Source organism: Gasterosteus aculeatus, chromosome 17 (assembly GCF_964276395.1).
Source record: "Gasterosteus aculeatus chromosome 17, fGasAcu3.hap1.1, whole genome shotgun sequence".
Lineage (NCBI taxonomy): Eukaryota > Metazoa > Chordata > Actinopteri > Perciformes > Gasterosteidae > Gasterosteus > Gasterosteus aculeatus.
In genome coordinates this window covers 11539970-11557619 of record NC_135705.1, presented here as the reverse complement: position 1 = coordinate 11557619, position 17650 = coordinate 11539970, and the positions used below count along the sequence as shown (strand labels likewise).

The 17650-nt window shown below is 41.2% G+C and overlaps 3 protein-coding genes across 3 annotated transcripts; 2 read left to right on the top strand and 1 right to left on the bottom strand.

The window, feature by feature from the left end:
* The first annotated feature begins 1627 nt into the window (after window positions 1-1627).
* Window positions 1628-7157, top strand: npepl1 (aminopeptidase like 1). The gene is made up of 12 exons (XM_040204166.2): window positions 1628-2232; window positions 3037-3222; window positions 3438-3608; window positions 3777-3866; window positions 3957-4038; window positions 4358-4500; window positions 4667-4744; window positions 4829-4929; window positions 5051-5174; window positions 5393-5569; window positions 6060-6170; window positions 6874-7157. Exons 1-12 carry the CDS (start codon window positions 2083-2085, stop codon window positions 7024-7026), a joined length of 1566 nt encoding a protein of 521 aa, XP_040060100.2. The 5' UTR covers window positions 1628-2082; the 3' UTR covers window positions 7027-7157.
* Window positions 7158-7908: 751 nt separating this feature from the next.
* Window positions 7909-11508, top strand: ctsz (cathepsin Z). Its single transcript, XM_040204196.2, has 6 exons — window positions 7909-8325; window positions 9321-9484; window positions 10049-10228; window positions 10319-10469; window positions 10582-10744; window positions 11005-11508. Exons 1-6 carry the CDS (start codon window positions 8201-8203, stop codon window positions 11128-11130), a joined length of 909 nt encoding a protein of 302 aa, XP_040060130.1. The 5' UTR covers window positions 7909-8200; the 3' UTR covers window positions 11131-11508.
* A 124-nt stretch (window positions 11509-11632) lies between these two features.
* Window positions 11633-16731, bottom strand: nelfcd (negative elongation factor complex member C/D). Its single transcript, XM_040204154.2, has 15 exons — window positions 16504-16731; window positions 15799-15905; window positions 15532-15641; window positions 15321-15430; window positions 15107-15214; window positions 14591-14743; window positions 14086-14216; window positions 13758-13923; window positions 13540-13674; window positions 13193-13332; window positions 12768-12882; window positions 12589-12684; window positions 12378-12518; window positions 12157-12286; window positions 11633-11951 (listed from the first exon to the last, which is right to left on the bottom strand). The coding sequence occupies exons 1-15, from the start codon at window positions 16561-16563 to the stop codon at window positions 11917-11919; spliced, it is 1737 nt and encodes a 578-aa protein (XP_040060088.1). The 5' UTR covers window positions 16564-16731; the 3' UTR covers window positions 11633-11916.
* Between the last annotated feature and the right edge of the window lie 919 nt (window positions 16732-17650).

Genomic DNA, 17650 nt, shown 5'->3' with positions numbered 1-17650 from the left:
ATTGTGAGGGATTCTACTTTCACTTTCCACAAGTTGTGCTTCAGGCTAAAGAGTTGTGTTGCTCTGTTATGATGGGATGAGAATATCTGACTGCATTAGGTAATAGTTTTAATCAAAGTGCATGTCTTGTTAAATAAATAAAAGACAAATGGTATCGAGTCACTAATGATTGATGTGTCTGCCATTACGGTTGACATTAACCGGGTGACATAAAAGTAAGAGAACAAACCAGTTTACAAGGCATGTAAACTGAGAAACCACTTTGAGGAATTTGCCCCATGACATTTGCAAGATACAAATAGGAAAAATAAAATAACTAGAGGAATGACATTTGGTACTTCTCCTTTAATGAAAAGTCTGAATTTATATTCAAGTTATACTTATTCAAGTTATGTCTACAACAAATCCAACATGAGCAGAGCATTTCATACTTGATTCTTTGGCACTCCTGTCCCTCTTCGCCATGTTTAATGTACATCGGGAGTTAAGGAAGAAAATTTATGATAGCCATGGCTGTAGTAATAATGTCACCTAGTTGTATCCATGTGAGGTGCAAAGTCAGAAAGATTGAGTGAGTTTTTTGTTTTATTTTATTGGGGTAGAGTTTTTAATATTTGCAAGAAAGAAGAAACATATTTTGGCAAATAAATAAATAAATGTTTCCTGATTCCTGATTACCTAATGCCAACTAGAAAATGCATTTCCTGCTGAAAACGCATTGGCATGCTGAAAGCTGAACTTCAGAAAATTGCTCAAATTACAGAAAGTCGAAGGGAATTTTAATATATTTGCTGAAATTACAGATATTAGAACGGATTTTCCCAAGAAACTACACCTCAAACAAGTGTCCTCTAGCACAAAACTATAACAGCTATCTAAAAAATAAGAAGTTTGTGAGAGACCCAAGACTCTACCAAACGCAACGAGGTGGTGGCAGATTTGTATTGGAGCCTATGGGGCTTTTGGCAGAGGTTGTGTGACTGTTGGTCTCCTGAGGCCAAAACTAAAGAACTCTGGAATTCCATAGCCACGATCATCCAATCAACACAACCATGCCATCATTAATCCAAAGAAATAAAGCCTCAAAAGTGTATACTTTCGCTCTGAGGACAGAAGTTCCATATTTTTTTAACCAGATTCTAACGCTGCCCCACACTCTAGCCCTTCAGCTCTCACTCTAACAAACGCAATACACACTCATGTAAAACTCAGAAACGGAGCGAAGAACTAGTGAAACATAATCAGTGATTATGAAAAAAGTAGAATAGATATCAACAAGCAGTTTTTTTCATAAAATAGTTGAGACTTGTGTCAACATTTTAAAGTTGAAATGGTGTCTGTAGCTGAAAGATGGCAAAGATGAAGAATCTGAAAGTTGAAGAAGTTTAAGAGGATTTGAAAAACGATCTCGTTTAAACGTTAAAATATTAATGATTATTGATTTATATAAATTAGAGCTTAAGAGCTAGAAAGCTGAAAAGTCATAGCAATACTTGGAATGCTTAATGCATTCCAACAATAAGTTGAATAAAGATTCGAAGAACAATACTTGGAATGCTTAATGCATTCCAACAATAAATCAACCGCTTTGCCCCCTCCCGGTTGCCGTCGCGGGTTCGAGCCAGCTGCAGTCAGTGCGGAGAGGAGACTCAACAACGTCACACGTCACCGCCTCCAGACTGAAAATGAACCGCGCATGCGCACAGCCGCTTATCCCGCACTGCTTTACAATGAAATGTTCTTCACTGACACACAAATAAATATCTGTCTGCGTTTAACTCACGTAACCCCAGTCACTTACTCGCCTCATTCACTGTGTGTCAAGAGCGGGAATCAAACCCTGATTCCAAGGGTTGGTCGAAGCCGTTTATCGGAAACCATACACGGGCATACTGCTTGTATTGTAACGCAGATGTTATGCCAAACTTTGTGATGTGAAAAAAAAACACATTAACACAAAACACATTTGAAAGGCAACGCATTACAGATCTACCAAAGAGTAAGCTGCCATAATCAGCAAAAATCTTGACAGCGAAAAACCCAGAAGGCTCGGCGGCAGTTCCTGTTTGTCCAGAGTCAAAGATGGCGAAGGTGTCGCTGGAGTACGCGGCTTCTGCCGGGGACTCGGAGCCGCAGAGTCGCCCTGTTCTCATCATCGGACAGCAGACCAACCTGCAGAAAGTCGGATGGAGCCAAATCAAAGGGAAGCTGCAGCCGGTGGTTACCAAAGAGGTAAAAATTAACGTTAATATCGTGAATTACAACATGATTGTTTTGTGACAGCTAACCTTAGCGCTATGCTAACCCGAGGTGGTTGCTAACACCGCTAGCGTTAGTTTGACGGATACGAAAACCACACTTTACTACCGTTACGTTATTTGATTCTGTCGCTATAGCAGTTTATTGACTTCTCAGGGCACAATTTAAGCTTAACAATAATTATATTTGGCGACCGTTGATGTTAAAATTTTACATTTTTTGGGGCCATTAGAGTAACTTAAAGTCTTACCATCGACTAACTGACGGGCCTAATAAGGTTCATTTAACAATTCCCAAATACTCTTTTTCTCCTAGTATGTAATGGGGTGTTTTTAGGTCGTGCAAAGTCCTCAGTGATGGTTGTGCACAGACGGTCTATAATAAGAGACTTGAGTCGGAGGTCAAGGAGTCGTTTCCTGTCATTCTATAGCATCTTCTGACAATGATTAACCAACATAATTTTTCTTCTAGTCATGTAGTGATTTAATTCTTCCACGATGGTCAAAGGTCTTTGCCTTACTTAAGCTGGTTGTTGGGACAGCTCCCTAACTTCATACACACAATAACAACAGTATTATACGGAATGATTGTTCTTCTGGCTACAGTAGCTGTGCATTGTGATTCTTTGCTTTAACAAGTTGACTTCAAATACAAAAGAGTCCACTTATTGAAAATTGGTTAAAAGAAATGCCGTACACATTTTCCAAACGAATCAATAAGCAAAAGAGTTGCAGTTGCAGTGCTCTAATAGCTAATCGTTGTTTCATGTTGTCTCAGATCTGGCAGGCAGCTCTCAGCGCTTTGAATCCAAACCCCACGGACAGCTGCCCCCTGTACCTCAACCAGGCTGTGGTGGCTGCTCTTCCTTCACGGGTCAGCAGGCACAACAGCCAGTCTTCTGCCCACTTTGTGTCCCGTCTGGTCCGTTCCTGCCTTCCTGGAGGGAACAACCGCTGCATTGTGGTCAGTGTCTTCAGTTTGGTTGTTGCTTTCAACGCAATATTCAATAGATGTCAAATTTCGTTAATCCTCCTTCAGGAGCACTTTTGGCATCAGAACACATCGGAATACTTCTATGAATCCTTCTTAGCGTACCATGGGACTTAAATCTAGGTCATCAAGTGGACGGGCATCTAGTGTGACTAAGTGGCTGATTTGAGTGTTTCTTTCTTCATCAGATGGTGTGCGAGCGTTCAGAAGTGTTTTCATCCTCATGTGCCATCGCCAGGGCTTTTCCCATCTTCTCTCGCCGCTCCACGTCTTCACGCAGGGCGGAGAAGAAACGCGTCACCGTGGAGATCATGATTGTCGGACAAGAGAGCGGTTCTCTTGGTGTTGCAGAACTTGAGGTCTGCATTTTTATAATTTTTAGTTATTTGTCTTCCTTTTTTTTTCTAACTTTTCCAAACAAAAATTTTCATGGCTTTGAAGACACTACTTAGAAACAGCATGTTTTTAAGCATCTGTGGTTTGAGTTAGTCGCTGTCTGCCGTGTCTGAAGACTTTATTCTGTTCAGTGTCTTTCCAACGCTGCTCATGGAGTGCGGATGGCAGCTCGGATTGTGGACACGCCATGCAATGAGATGAATACAGATCACTTCCTCGATGTAAGTAAAAGTATTCCTCTTTTGTAAATGTTTTTCAATCTACTACAGTTGCATGGTTCTAGTTACTTTGCCGTTTTGTTGTTGTTTCAGGAGATCAAAGCTGTGGGAGCTGAACTTGGAATAACTCCAGTGATCATTCGTGGAGAGGAGCTGAAGCAGAAAGGATTTGGAGGTACTCTCTCTCTGTAGACGTCTCCCTCATGTGTGTGTTTATATCGACAACTCACCTTTTTAATAACCAATTCAGATTTTTCTGCGCAGAGTGTGCAGCTAATTTAGCCTTGTTGCTTAAGATGGGTATTTTCTGGTGAGGCGGTAGATACTTTGACCGGATAATGTCAGTTGTACGGCCATTGACTTAAATACCCAATATTTAGATACAGATATTTTTTTACCGTTTTATTCCGATAGCCATGTATTTCCCAAAAAATCCTAGCGACAAATCCTAGAATGGAAACATTCATGATTATTCTTTCTCTGTACTCTGTCAGGTATTTATGGAGTTGGCAAGGCGGCCGAGCATCCTCCTGCATTAGCAGTGCTGAGCCACAAACCAGATGGTGCAACCCAAACCATTGCGTGGGTGGGCAAAGGCATCGTGTATGACACCGGAGGACTCAGCATCAAGGGGAAGGTACGTTTCCTCTTCATCCTGATAAATATGTTTGCGTGTCAATCACTGTAGTTAATAAACTTGTTGATTTTAAATCTGAAGTTCAGACCAGTGTTTTAGCAAGAATAACATTAGTCAGAGTGGTAATTACCTTCTAGCACATGCAAATAAATGTCTTTTAACCTAGACCACAATGCCAGGGATGAAGAGAGACTGTGGTGGAGCTGCTGCCATTTTGGGAGCTTTCAGTGCTACTATTAAACAGGTGAGCTTTTGGATCAGCCGCTGCCGCCACTGATTCTCTGCAGGAGAGAGTTGTTTAAATCGGACTTTCCGCTGTTTTCTCCAGGGCTTTAAGGATAACCTCCATGCAGTGTTTTGCCTAGCAGAGAATTCAGTTGGACCCACAGCCACACGACCCGATGATATCCACACCCTCTACTCTGGAAAGTGAGACTCTCTTTGATTTATAATATAAATGTGTGCAACTGATTTAATTTTACAAAATGAATCTAAAAAGAAACAAATGTGGGCATTAAAAAGTAATGTAATTTGTGTTTTTATTCCCAAGGACTGTGGAGATTAATAACACTGATGCGGAGGGCAGGCTGGTTCTGGCTGATGGAGTGGTGTACGCCAGCAAAGACCTGTCAGCTGACATTATTCTGGACATGGCCACACTCACAGGGGCACAGGTGGGTGAAAAGGCCACCCTCACCCTAGCCATCGATGGCAAATCTGAGCTCAATTCCTTTTCCCCTTTTGCTAGATATAGACTCAAAACATTGGTCAGATTGTATCATTCTTTTTCTGTCAACTATGCTTCTAAAGGGACCAGAACCAACTCTAATTCAAAGCATTCAAAGGGGTATCGTCTATGTATCTAATACTTATTTTGCTTTCTGTTGTCCAGGGCATCTCCACAGGGAAGTACCACGCAGCAGTGATGACTAACAACGAGCAGTGGGAGGTTGCATGTGTGCGCGCCGGCCGTAGCAGCGGAGATCTCGCTCACCCTCTGGTCTACTGCCCCGAGCTGCACTTCAGCGAGTTCACCTCCGCCATGGCCGACATGAAGAACTCTGTGGCAGTAAGTGATGCATGCTTTTAGGGAGATGCTTTAGTAATCGCTAATGCTTTGCACCCCGCCGGCATTGTTAAGTACGGCCTCTCTAAACGATTCAAAAAATTTAATTGGGCCGTGTGTTTATCTGGCACGGTGATATTGCAATGGCTATGAAATGTATTTCATTCTTCAGCACTACTTTACTTGCCCTTTTTATCTTCTGCATATTGTGCTTTGTTCATGAAACCTTAGTACTTTTTCTTCTTGGTTGTACCAATCTGGAAAGATTTTCCTCACTGCTAAAGTTTCAATTTTGACTTTCAGTAACACTGCAAAAAAATGTCCACGTAGTTTTATTCCGGTGACAACAGCATTGAATTTGAACCAGTACTTGAAAAACGGCAACAAAGGGTTGTTTATAGCTTATAAAGAATTTAAAGTAGAATATTTAAGGACTGAAATCACTTATTTTGGGGAGTTGCTGATGTTTTTCATGCTTTTTTTAATCTGGCAGGACCGGGAGAACGCCCAGAGCTCCTGTGCTGGCCTCTTCATCGGTTCCCACTTGGGCTTTGATTGGCCGGGTGTCTGGGTCCACGTTGACATCGCCTCTCCTGTCCATGCTGTGAGTAACTAAGGGTTTGGTGTTTTGGACAGATATTTTGTTATCCGTTAACACTGACATATACTTAGGTCAATCGATAAAAGATAGTTCCACAGTCTTTCTAATCTGCGTCATCTTTCTGTAATCATTCCTCCTCTTCATACTGGACATTAAAAGATTGGTTTTATCCTGTATGACTTACATTAAAAAACATAGTGTATGCTCTGTGCTAAAGGGTATTTTCGAGTATGATCTGTACAGAAACTAGCTGTTCCAGTAATAACTATAGAAACCTCAACTTCCTCGTTACTAACTTTGAAGTAAAAGAAAAAAGCAGCGTGACTGCTTTGTTACTCATTACTTTTTTATTCAAACCGTTGTCACCTGCTTGTGTGTCAGGATTGTGTTGACTTTTCATTAAAAAAGGTCATAAAATATATATATATATATATATATATATATATATATCTCTTTGTTTTGTCTTGTGGTTTAGCTCATGGAAAAAGAAAATGTGTGTATGTGTGTTGCCAGTTCATTGTCTCGTCAGAATGGATTCAACAACCTCCCTGTAGTAACATTTTTGAGGATTGGGTTTTAGATCAAGTCTTGTCTCATGTTTCAGTCACATTCATTCTGAATGAAAAAGATAACGCCAGCTAAGTTTACTGAAACGATGCCAGAATCTGACCCGTGTGTTTGCGTCTTGCTCTTTTGTTTTTTCCAGGGAGAGCGGGCCACTGGATTTGGCGTTGCGTTGCTAATGGCCCTGTTTGGTCAGGCATCGGAGGACTCCATGCTGAACCAAGTGTCCCCTTTGGGCGCAGCCGCGTCTGGGGACCAGATGGAGCGTGACTGCAAGAGACGAAGACTGGTGTAGAGCAGAGAACGGCGTACATCTCGGCCGCCAGACCGGTGAAGAAGGTGCTCATCAGTCAGTTCAAGGATTTTAAACTGTGATCCAACTACCTGTGTTTGATAAATCTCACTGAATAAATCTGTCAATCATAAGACAACGTGTGTTGAATACAGTATATTTTGTCCCTCATTTTGTCCTTGTGACTTTCTGCACCATTGACCTCCAAGCTGTCTTCATTTTACAACTGCTCTTGATAAAGATGCATCGCCTATAAAATATAAAGTGATATTTAACTGCAAATCAAGGCTCATAATACACACGTTTTTGTATAAAATAACAGGTTGGGACCACTAGACATTTTTGTTTTGGTCTCTACTGTACTTTGTATTCACGCTGCCTTTATAGTTGGATTTTGTGATCTCTGGACCAAACTAATGTGTAAGTGCTTACTGCAGGTTTTTAGCAGTTTCAAAACAGTGTTGATGAGTAATTGACGAGCAATACCACTTCTGCTTCGTCATCACAAAATACACACACAGAAGCCTTGTGACAGTCATAAGTGACTTCAGTTGAGGGCAACTGAGAAGCTTTTTGGAGACATCAATTTCCTGAGAACAAAGTCCATGTTAATATCCTAATTTCTTGACTAAAAATAGACAATTAGGCTCAGCTTTAAATTAAACTGATTCAAATATCTTTATTGTAGGTCTCTGGAGTTCAGTAATACTAAGGTACTCTTCGTGACTGACTATTATCTCAAGCTGGAATTTACAATGAATAACACGACAACAATGCAGTAGGGGACATTATGATGTCTGTTTTTTCATGTTTTACTATTCTGGTCCCGGTTTAAGTGAGTTGGCGGTAAAAGGACGCCAAAGAGAGGGTCTTTCCTTTCTTAATGCAACAACAAAAAAGATGTATCGTGCCAAAATTAAACTTGCTTAATCGAGGCGGATTGGTCTTCTGAGTGTCCTCTTTATGGATCAACTTGTGACTTCCTCATACAACATGTGATTACTCGTCACGTGACTATTGTCGGTATCGGTTCGTCTCCGCTGTAGTTTTCACTAGTTACACGTAGAGACGTTCAGCTCGGCTCCGTTCACAGCACCTCCTCAGCTACAGCTTCTCCTCTCCTCCTTAGAATCACTTCACTTTTTAAAGCTTAAGTTTAACCTCCGCGGTGTGGACGATGTCTCTGCCCGGGTTCGTGCTCCTGTGTTCGGTCGCGCTGTCCGGTGTGAGTGGCGGAGTGTTTTTCAACCAGAAGCAGCCGTGCTACGTCCGCACACCGAGGACGAACAACTTCGGTCTGAAGTAAGTAAACATTAAATAAACATACATATATATATAAAGCAAGTTGCCGAAGAACTGCGATAAATCCTGTTGTTAGCGGCGAGAGATGCTGTTTAATATGTTGAATTGGAGAGCTAACGTTAGCTGTAGACGGCCTCAGCGGTTCAGTGTTTTATTGTTAACACGGAACAGCTCGATTTAGTTACGCCTCCGGACTTTCAATCACGCTACCCCTCTCTGTACCTCATTACTGTATAAATCACGTTATTCCTCTCTGTACCTCATTACTGTATAAATCACGTTATTCCTCTCTGTACCTCATTACTGTATAAATCACGTTATTCCTCTCTGTACCTCATTACTGTATAAATCACGTTATTCCTCTCTGTACCTCATTACTGTATAAATCACGTTATTCCTCTCTGTACCTCATTACTGTATAAATCACGTTATTCCTCTCTGTACCTCATTACTGTATAAATCACGTTATTCCTCTCTGTACCTCATTACTGTATAAATCACGTTATTCCTCTCTGTACATCATTACTGTATAAATCACGTTATTCTTCTCTGTACCTCGTGTTATTACTGTGTAAATCACGTTATTCCTTTCTTTAAATCATGTTATTACTCTATAAATCACGGCATCATTCTAGGCTATTCAGTACTGTACACAACGGGTACATACTTTGAAGTTTTCAAGATAAATATCAGGATTAACCTTGGATTTTAATATATAAATTTTTTGTAAAATGTGTATTTAAAATTCTGTTTATCAAATATCCTCTAGAGCTAAAATAATAAATCAATTATGGAATTTACAAAATATGTATCTGCCCGTATTTTAATAATCAAACTAACGCAATGCCTTTTTTTTAAAGCAATATAGGCCAACATTTATTATTCCAATTCAGACCCAAGAAATGTTTGCCATTTTAAAACACCATACTAAATAAACAAGCATTGGGTGGTTTGCCGCTTCAGAACTAATATATGTTTCACCTGTTCGTTCACAGGAGCAGTCCTCTTCCTCATGAGTATTTAAACATATCCGAATTACCCAAATCGTGGGACTGGAGGAACATCAATGGCACCAACTATGTAAGCACGACCCGCAACCAGCACATTCCCCAGTACTGTGGCTCCTGCTGGGCCCATGGCAGCACTAGTGCAATGGCAGGTAACGATTTTCCTATCGAGGACTCGAAAGCATTTAATCATTGTGGTTTGGTGAAGGTGTAGAACAGCCGGTCCTCATGTGACTGAAGACAGATTTTATTTTATTAGAATGCAGTTCCACTTCCTCTTTTCAAAGAATTGAGAACTATCTTGTCGGGTGTCTTTATTTTTTTGTCAATCTTTGTAGAAGATTGTGTCTCTAAGAATTTTCCATGAAAATGTCATAAAAGTATGTTGATCAATAGTGTTACATGAATATGCAATCAAAGTATTGTATTTTATATAAAATATAAATAAAAAATAAGTCATGTGTCAAAAAAATGCCATAGAAAAAGTCATAGTACAGTATGCCATAAAAAAGTGACACAAATGTAATTGTAATTTTTAAAATAAATAATAGTAATCATTTAGTATTTCATTCTAAAGTCATGGTATTTTATTTTATTTAGTTAGTCTATCATAACAAAGTTATAGTAAAATGTGTTGTAAGAAAGTCAAAATTGTGATGGTGTAATGCCACAAAAGTCTTAAAAGAAGACAAGGTGTGGGATTGCTCTCCCACCAGATCGCATCAACATTAAGAGGAAAGGAGCGTGGCCCTCGACCTATCTCTCCGTCCAGAACGTGATTGACTGTGGTCATGCCGGCAGTTGCCATGGAGGGGATCACAGCGGAGTTTGGGAGTACGCCAACAAACACGGGATCCCAGACGAGACCTGCAACAACTACCAGGCTAAAGACCAGGGTAGGTTTACTCCGGTAATAGAATAATGGAAATGGTTACGATCACTTACCTCGTCTCATTCTGCAACCCTTTCTGTGTCCCTCTCCAAAGCGTGCAAACCTTTCAATGAATGTGGCACCTGCACCACCTTTGGAGTGTGCAATATTGTGAAGAACTACACCCTGTGGAAGGTGGGAGATTTTGGAATGGTCAGTGGGAGGGAGAAGATGATGGCGGAGATCTATGCTAGAGGACCAATAAGGTTTGCACCTTTTTTTTGCGAAGCAGTTGACAGCTTCTTCGTTTACTTAATTGTTGATGTGGAACATTTCATTATCGTATATTATACTAACTTTCTGAATTGTTTTGTCCAGCTGTGGGATTATGGCCACAGACAAGCTAGATGCCTACACCGGAGGTCTCTACTCAGAATATCAGGACCAACCTTTCATCAATCATATCGTGTCAGTGGCAGGGTGGGGAATGGAGGACGGCATTGAATACTGGATTGTACGGAATTCGTGGGGAGAGCCATGGGTAAGTGTCAAACACAGAACGTCAGGCAGTGAAAGTAGTAACGGCCGTCATCCCTATTGTCAAAGTAAAAACTCAAACATTACGGAGCCATAAGGTTGGCGGATGCTCTGCTACGATCGTAAGGGTGGGACCATCTCTATGTCCCAACTTTCCAATCGCCAATTGAGGAGCTGGATCTAATGAACATTTGTCATTTTGCTTAAAAAATTATTAATCATTTGTCAAAAATAACTGTTGATTAATTTCCGCCATTCCCTCAGGGAGAGAAGGGTTGGCTCAGGATCGTAACAAGTGCCTACAAGGGAGGAAGTGGAAGCTCGTACAACCTGGCGTTGGAGGAGGACTGCATGTACGGAGACCCAGTTGTCCCCAAGTCCTACCTGTAGAAGAAATCAGACCCCACGGTAGCAGAGGTTGTTGCTGCAGCCCCCTCTGTTGATGTTTTTATGAAAGGGAATAAGTTCCTATTTTTCTCAGAGATCTATTTTTTACACTTGAATCAGACTTGATTGAATCCATGCAAACATTAAGATGCTTTTTGTGTATTACAATTTTTAATGCAAACTGCCTCAGCCAAAGAGTTTATAATTTGCCTCACTGCTGTGATCAACCATTCAAGTGTGCCTTGCATGCACTGGCAGTAAAATGCAACTGTGATTTACTTTGTCATCACACCAGAAATTCTGGAAAATTTGCAATCTTTGTTTAGGAGTTTTAGATCTTGTCAATAAAAACCAACACAAAAAGTGATACTCCACACAAAATCTGTCCTTTGAGTATTAATCACTGGGTTTTACAAAGTTATATGATACTATCATTGACTTTTTTTTAGTAACGCAAATGATGAAAATCCAATAAAAAACATTTTAATATTGCATCAGTCAAAAATGGGAGAAAGCACATATATATTTTTATTTAAAAACCACTTGAAATAACACAGAAGTATAGAAAATCAAATATACAGGTGAAAATAAGAAAACATTTAGCTGCATCTTCAGAGGCTTTTCCTTCCCTCAGTCTGTCTGTCTCCTCAATAGAAACAAATTGTTCACTTGGTCGGACTGAGCCGTCCATCTCGTGCGATGCGCTTCAACATCAAGCCGAGCATTTGGTGATCACAGATCTTCTTTCTCTTTCAAGTCTCCCTGGGACGGTCTCCAACATTTTCACTGTCAGTTTATCATGATGAAGTTTGACTTGCAATGAGCTGAAAAAAAACAGAAATGAATTAGCTACATGGACGGGTTTCCATAGAAAGGTTACAAATTTAAACAAGTAACTTTTAGACATCTAGTTAGTTTCACTGGTTCGTACATGAAAACCACTGATCACTTTATCACGATACTGAAGATGTTAGACATCTCTCTCCAGTTAGGCCCAATTGCGACAACTTCAAATGTAAGCCCGTTTACCAATGAACTCTGCCACAGGGTCGTGCTCCCCCTCTGTGCGGATTGTTCCTGCGATGCTGTCGTTCTCCAGAATGGGCAAGAAGAGCTGAACAAAGTCGGATGTGTACGGTGGTGCGATCACATCCAGCACCTAATAAGAGAACCATTTAGTTTAATCCGTTTTGTTTCCAGGTTTAATCCCTTCAGCCACTCATCGGGATCAGATCGGGACCAGCAGTTACCTCAGTGACAAAATATCTAATGAGAGAGATGTCCGTGTTGAGTTTCTCCAGACACTTGCGAATGTAACCAACGACGGGCAGGACGTAGCCGCGGCTCAGCAGGTGAACCATTCTATCCAGCAGCGTCTTTTTCAACTCCAGCTGAGGGAGAAGCGAGACGTCAGCTGAGAGCTTTCACAGTTACAACATACTGAAGTAAGAAGCAACAGACCTGCTCCATGACGTCCAGCTGAGAGTGCTCGGTCTCAAAGAGCTTGATGAGCAGCTGGAGGACCTGCGGGTGCAGCAGCTGGTGACATGTACAGATCTGTGCGGAGGAAGCATTTATTTGGAATTTAACTACGGTCATCAGAAACTGAAAAAAGGCATTTTTAGTCTGAGAAGTTGTACCTCGTCCAGCAAAGCTAAATGTACTGGAGTGTGGTCTGTCTGCAGCTGGAAGTACCGCGGCTCAGACACGGTCCAATCCACCCACTTCAAAACCCCCATAGCAACCACTGGAAACCTGAATTCAAACAAACAGGAAGTCAGAAGTGAGAAAAGCTAACTGTCAAACCTCAATTTAGCGTTTCCACTAATGAGGGTCAAAAGCTGTCACTGATGGCATTATCTGTATTTTTTTTCACAATCATTTTTTGTTGCGAGGTCCTCTGCAGCTCATAGACATAAGCTTGTCTACAATTTGTCTCTCTTTTTTTAAAAATAAAACAGTACACTTGTTTATAGATGTTCGTCCTTATATGGAACACCATCCTCTCTTACGACAATAACAAGTTGCAGGCTTCTGAGGAACGAGATGTTGGTCGCCTACTCACCGGATGCACTGGTACAGCGTCCCAAGTTCAGCCACCAGCTCGGTGGCTCCTTTGTTCTCGTTGCAGCACAGGTTGTGCACAGTCTCTATGGCCTTGGACGTCGACTTCAACTCATCCTTATTGATGTTGACTCGCTTGTTCTGAGTGTAAACGGAAAGAAAAAGTGTACAGAGGATGAAACCATGAGATGCAAAGCAAGCAATTGAGCATGGGAATTCTGTATGGAAAAAGTAGTTAACAATAGTTTACTTATCTGAATCAAAACTGCCATCAGTTTAATCTAGTTGAACTAACAAGCACACTTCTAGTGTCTATTACCTGATGTAAAAACATCCGCTACTCTGTACCTTTTTCCAAGTTTCAACCACACTGGCTGCGTAGGCCAAGATGTGAATGTATTTGTGTTTATGGTCCTGGTTTATCTTTGATCCCGGCTTAAACAGTGACTGCATGAACAAATCCAGAAAGGCAGGCACTCTGATCTAAAAGACAAGAAAATAAATATGTTAAGACTTAAACAGGTATGTAGTGGATACAAACAGGGTCAAAGATGCTCAGTCCTCACCAGCTCCACAGGAGGCGGGTCCATGCTGCTGAACATCTTGAACAGAACGGTGATATCTGCAGGATTCAGGGCTCCTTTAGACAACATGGCACCCAGAGCCTGGCAGGCTCGAGGGTAGGCTGCTGCTGTACCCAGCGCGAGGGTTATCTGACTGGCATCGTGACCTCTGGATACAAACCACAACCATAGGATTGACATCATCCCCAGCCGAATGATTCAGATCCTCAGCCATCTTGGTCCTGTAGCCCCGCGCCGTTAATGGTCTCAACTTGATCACTTTTGATTGACCTTGATGGGGAGTTTTCTAATTAAAAAGAAAGACTGCTACCTCTCATGCGCTGACTTCTGCACCTCCTGGCCGATCCTCCGAACCGCCGAACCACCTTGTTCCTCCTGAGAGAGGATGGACATCATCGCTTGGGCGAAGAGGTAGGTGTGCTCGCCGTGGCACACCATCTTCTACAGGAGAGAAGAGGACAACTGACTGACTTTTATGCAATGTGGTGTTAATGTAACACTAGAATATAATAAAAGGATAATTGAAACATCCGCTTGTTATTCAGCTCATAAACATCACGTAGCTCCTTAGATACTTTAATCAGCAGCTACGGAAAAAACGCTGCGTTTACTTATTTTTTAATTGTATTTATTTACAAGCACAGTGACGTTTAACGTGGAAAATCATTATTTCTAATCCCTAGATAGTAGTAGAGGATAATGGGTAGATGGATGTTTTGATGTTCAATACAAATATATAACCACATTTTTAAAAATGAACATGAAACCTTTATAATACTTCATAGCACCGTGGTTAACAAATCTAACAGACGCACAGCAAATTCTGGCAGGTTCTTCTCCAAGTTTTCTTCTCCTCCATCCAGCAGTGTGGCCAAGGATGTCCTCAACACCCGGGAGAAAACCTCCAGCTGCTGGCACGCTGTGGACACACTGGTGATCTCCCCCTGATACCCTGCGTCTGAAATGAGCTAAACAAACAAGAGTAGCTGTGACGTGGACATGACCCTCAGAGAGACTCTTCTGAAAGATTAGTCTTCATCGTTTGAGGCTTCACACAACAACAAGAGCTTAACTTTAGAAAACATTAAAGAGTTATCTGCAGTTGTATGTATTATTCTGTCATAGCATTTAACTATTCATTGTTTGAATGTATCAACCAATCATTTGTCCATATGCCCATCTAAAGTCACCAAAATATAAATCTTAAAAATTCCAGTAGAAGAAAAAGATTACATTTACAGTGACACGAATGACAAAATACATTAAATGATCTTCCATTCATCTGATGAGGGTTGTAGAGATAATTCTTGCTTTCAGTGTTCTTACCGCACCTTTACAGTGAAGTTGAGCATCAGGCAGTCTGGGTGAGCCTCAGCCAGCTTATAGAAAAGATCTCTCCACGTAGTGTGTGCGATCATCTGCTCGAGCCAAGCAGGAGTCTGAAAACACAAGACTTTGTGTTGGTATGGTTTCACTTATCCAACAAAATTATATTTGTGCATGTTTTGTATTGATGTTGAGTGATTACGTGTTCAGAAAACTCACCTCTCCCTCAACGGTGAAAATGGAATCAGCCTTTTGGGGGTCAAAGTGTTTTATCAGGAGACTTTTGAGGTGATTTTCTACCCGCTCTTGGACCTGAGCAGGCTCTACACCTAGAGGAATGACAGACTAATGGTCATCAGTTGGACATGATAACGGTCTAATCAACGATTTCTAGTTAATAAGATGCAGGATTCTGTAGTTTTGTACCAACCCATCTGGATGAGCCACTCAGCCAGCAGGTTAACGGTCTGAGCCACAGCAGAGTAGTTTTCAGAGAGAAGCTGGATGACGTGTTCTGGAGAGCCTCCCAATTGGAAATAGCTGTGAGAGAGTTGGGGTTTCTATGATCAAATTCTCCGTAGGTCTTTAGGATTAACTGTTACTTTCACATGAGGGGAAAACAATGAGCAGTTTCTAGTTCATTTTATCTTTTCATTTTCATTTAAAAATGTTGTGTTTGTCAGAGACCGGGGCTTACGTTTTGAGGGTGTTGAAGATAGCAGGTTCCATGATGTAATCCCTGCTGGAGAACTTTTGAAGGCACTCTTCCTGGATTTTTCCATCATTTTCTCCTTCCACATAATCCTCCACAAAGGAACATTCACACATGTGTTTAGGTTTCTATGATGGCTCTTCTCTCTTTACTATATCATCTCCACACTATCCGATCCATGTGGCCATCAGAGCAATAGCAGTTTTGAAACACACTGAAATATCGATGGGAGCTCTGTGTTAAAGCAATAAATAGACAGCTTTACTTTGCGAAAGTGATTACATGCGGTCCGTCTTTTTGTCCTCTCAAGTTGAATGCATGTGTGTTTAACATAAGTGTTAATAAATAAAAAAATAATTGAAAACACGGTGACAGCGATAAAACAAACTTAAATTGTAGCGTTATTAAAGTGACTTTAATAATAGTTCACGTGCAACTTCCACGTCAACCAATTAGTTAGCTTGTAAGCTAGGCAACGTCTACCGGAGCCGATAAGCAGAACAGTTAAAATCATGCACACTGGCTCATCAGTGGACATACCGTTACGTGGAGACAACTATCTCTCTGCACGCTGACTGTCAATGAATGAATTGTCACAACAACAAACCAGCAGTGTGTGGCTACAGCTAAGCTGATGCTACTTAGCTAAGCTAACTGTCCACTGCGAACAGCAACAAGTCGTCCTCTCACCGTGGGACCTTCCCCCGTGCCTTCCCAGTCTCGTGCGCCGCTGTAATATTCCTCGTCCATGATGACGGGAGAGGAGTAGCGTAAAACTAGTCACAATAATAATACGGTTTTAAAAAACGTGACTTTGTTTTACCGTTGAGAGCTAGCCTATTTAGCTACGACAGCTAACAACAACAGGAGGAAAATGGCGAGTCGGTGAACGTCAGGCCACGCCCCCCCCTCCAAGGCGGGAGTGGGCGTCTCCGCCCCGAGTTTGGCCTACCAGGCAACTGTCGGAGTCAAACCCTTAAATGTAACTAAACATTATGCATTATAAAACAATTAATTCACTCCCTGTATGTTACTAACATAAAACCTGACGGTAAAAAAAGGCCAACACAGTTGAGTGAACAAAATACTGGAAAATAACTTACTTTTGTAATAAATACAAATAAAAACAAAAAAAGAAGTCTGTCTCCGCTTATATAGAATGCAAAAGAAAGGTCTGCTGAATATGTAAACAACCTGACGACCTGCATGCATTTCAATATCTACTCTCCTCTTTTTCAGCTTCTATCTCTGGTGCCAAAAGCTCTTTGTACCAATCTACAATTGAGTCTTCCATTTTGAACCCCAAAATACTCTTTTCCATCTTCTCCAACCTCCTCGAACTCCCAGACCTCCTCCCCCCTCCTTCCGGGAGACTTTGTCAACTATTTTCCCCAAAAATATCTGACATACGCTCCACTTTCACAAACCCATGTCCCATCACTTGTGTCCCACCAACTTCACCTCTATAACTCTCGCTTCCCTCTTTCACCCAGTCTCCTAACCAAGTTCTTACCTTGGTAACCTCTGCCCGTCCGACCACATGCCCTCTTGACCCCATTCTATCTGATTAACAAAAATGTTTGATGGTGAAACCTGTTCCATTTAATCTCTGCTAGATATTAGCTAGCGTGGCATCAAATATTAACCAAGAATCAGTTACATGTATGCGGTTATCTATATTCACGGGTTGTATGAATAGTTTTCCATTTTGACAGCGTGTAGGGGGAACTATGTTGTAAAAAATGTTCCCTTTAAATAGTTTTAAGTGAAACAAATACAAATTCCCCATCTACAAGAACAATTGTTTCCTGTGGTTTTAACCTTAAACAAAAAATTT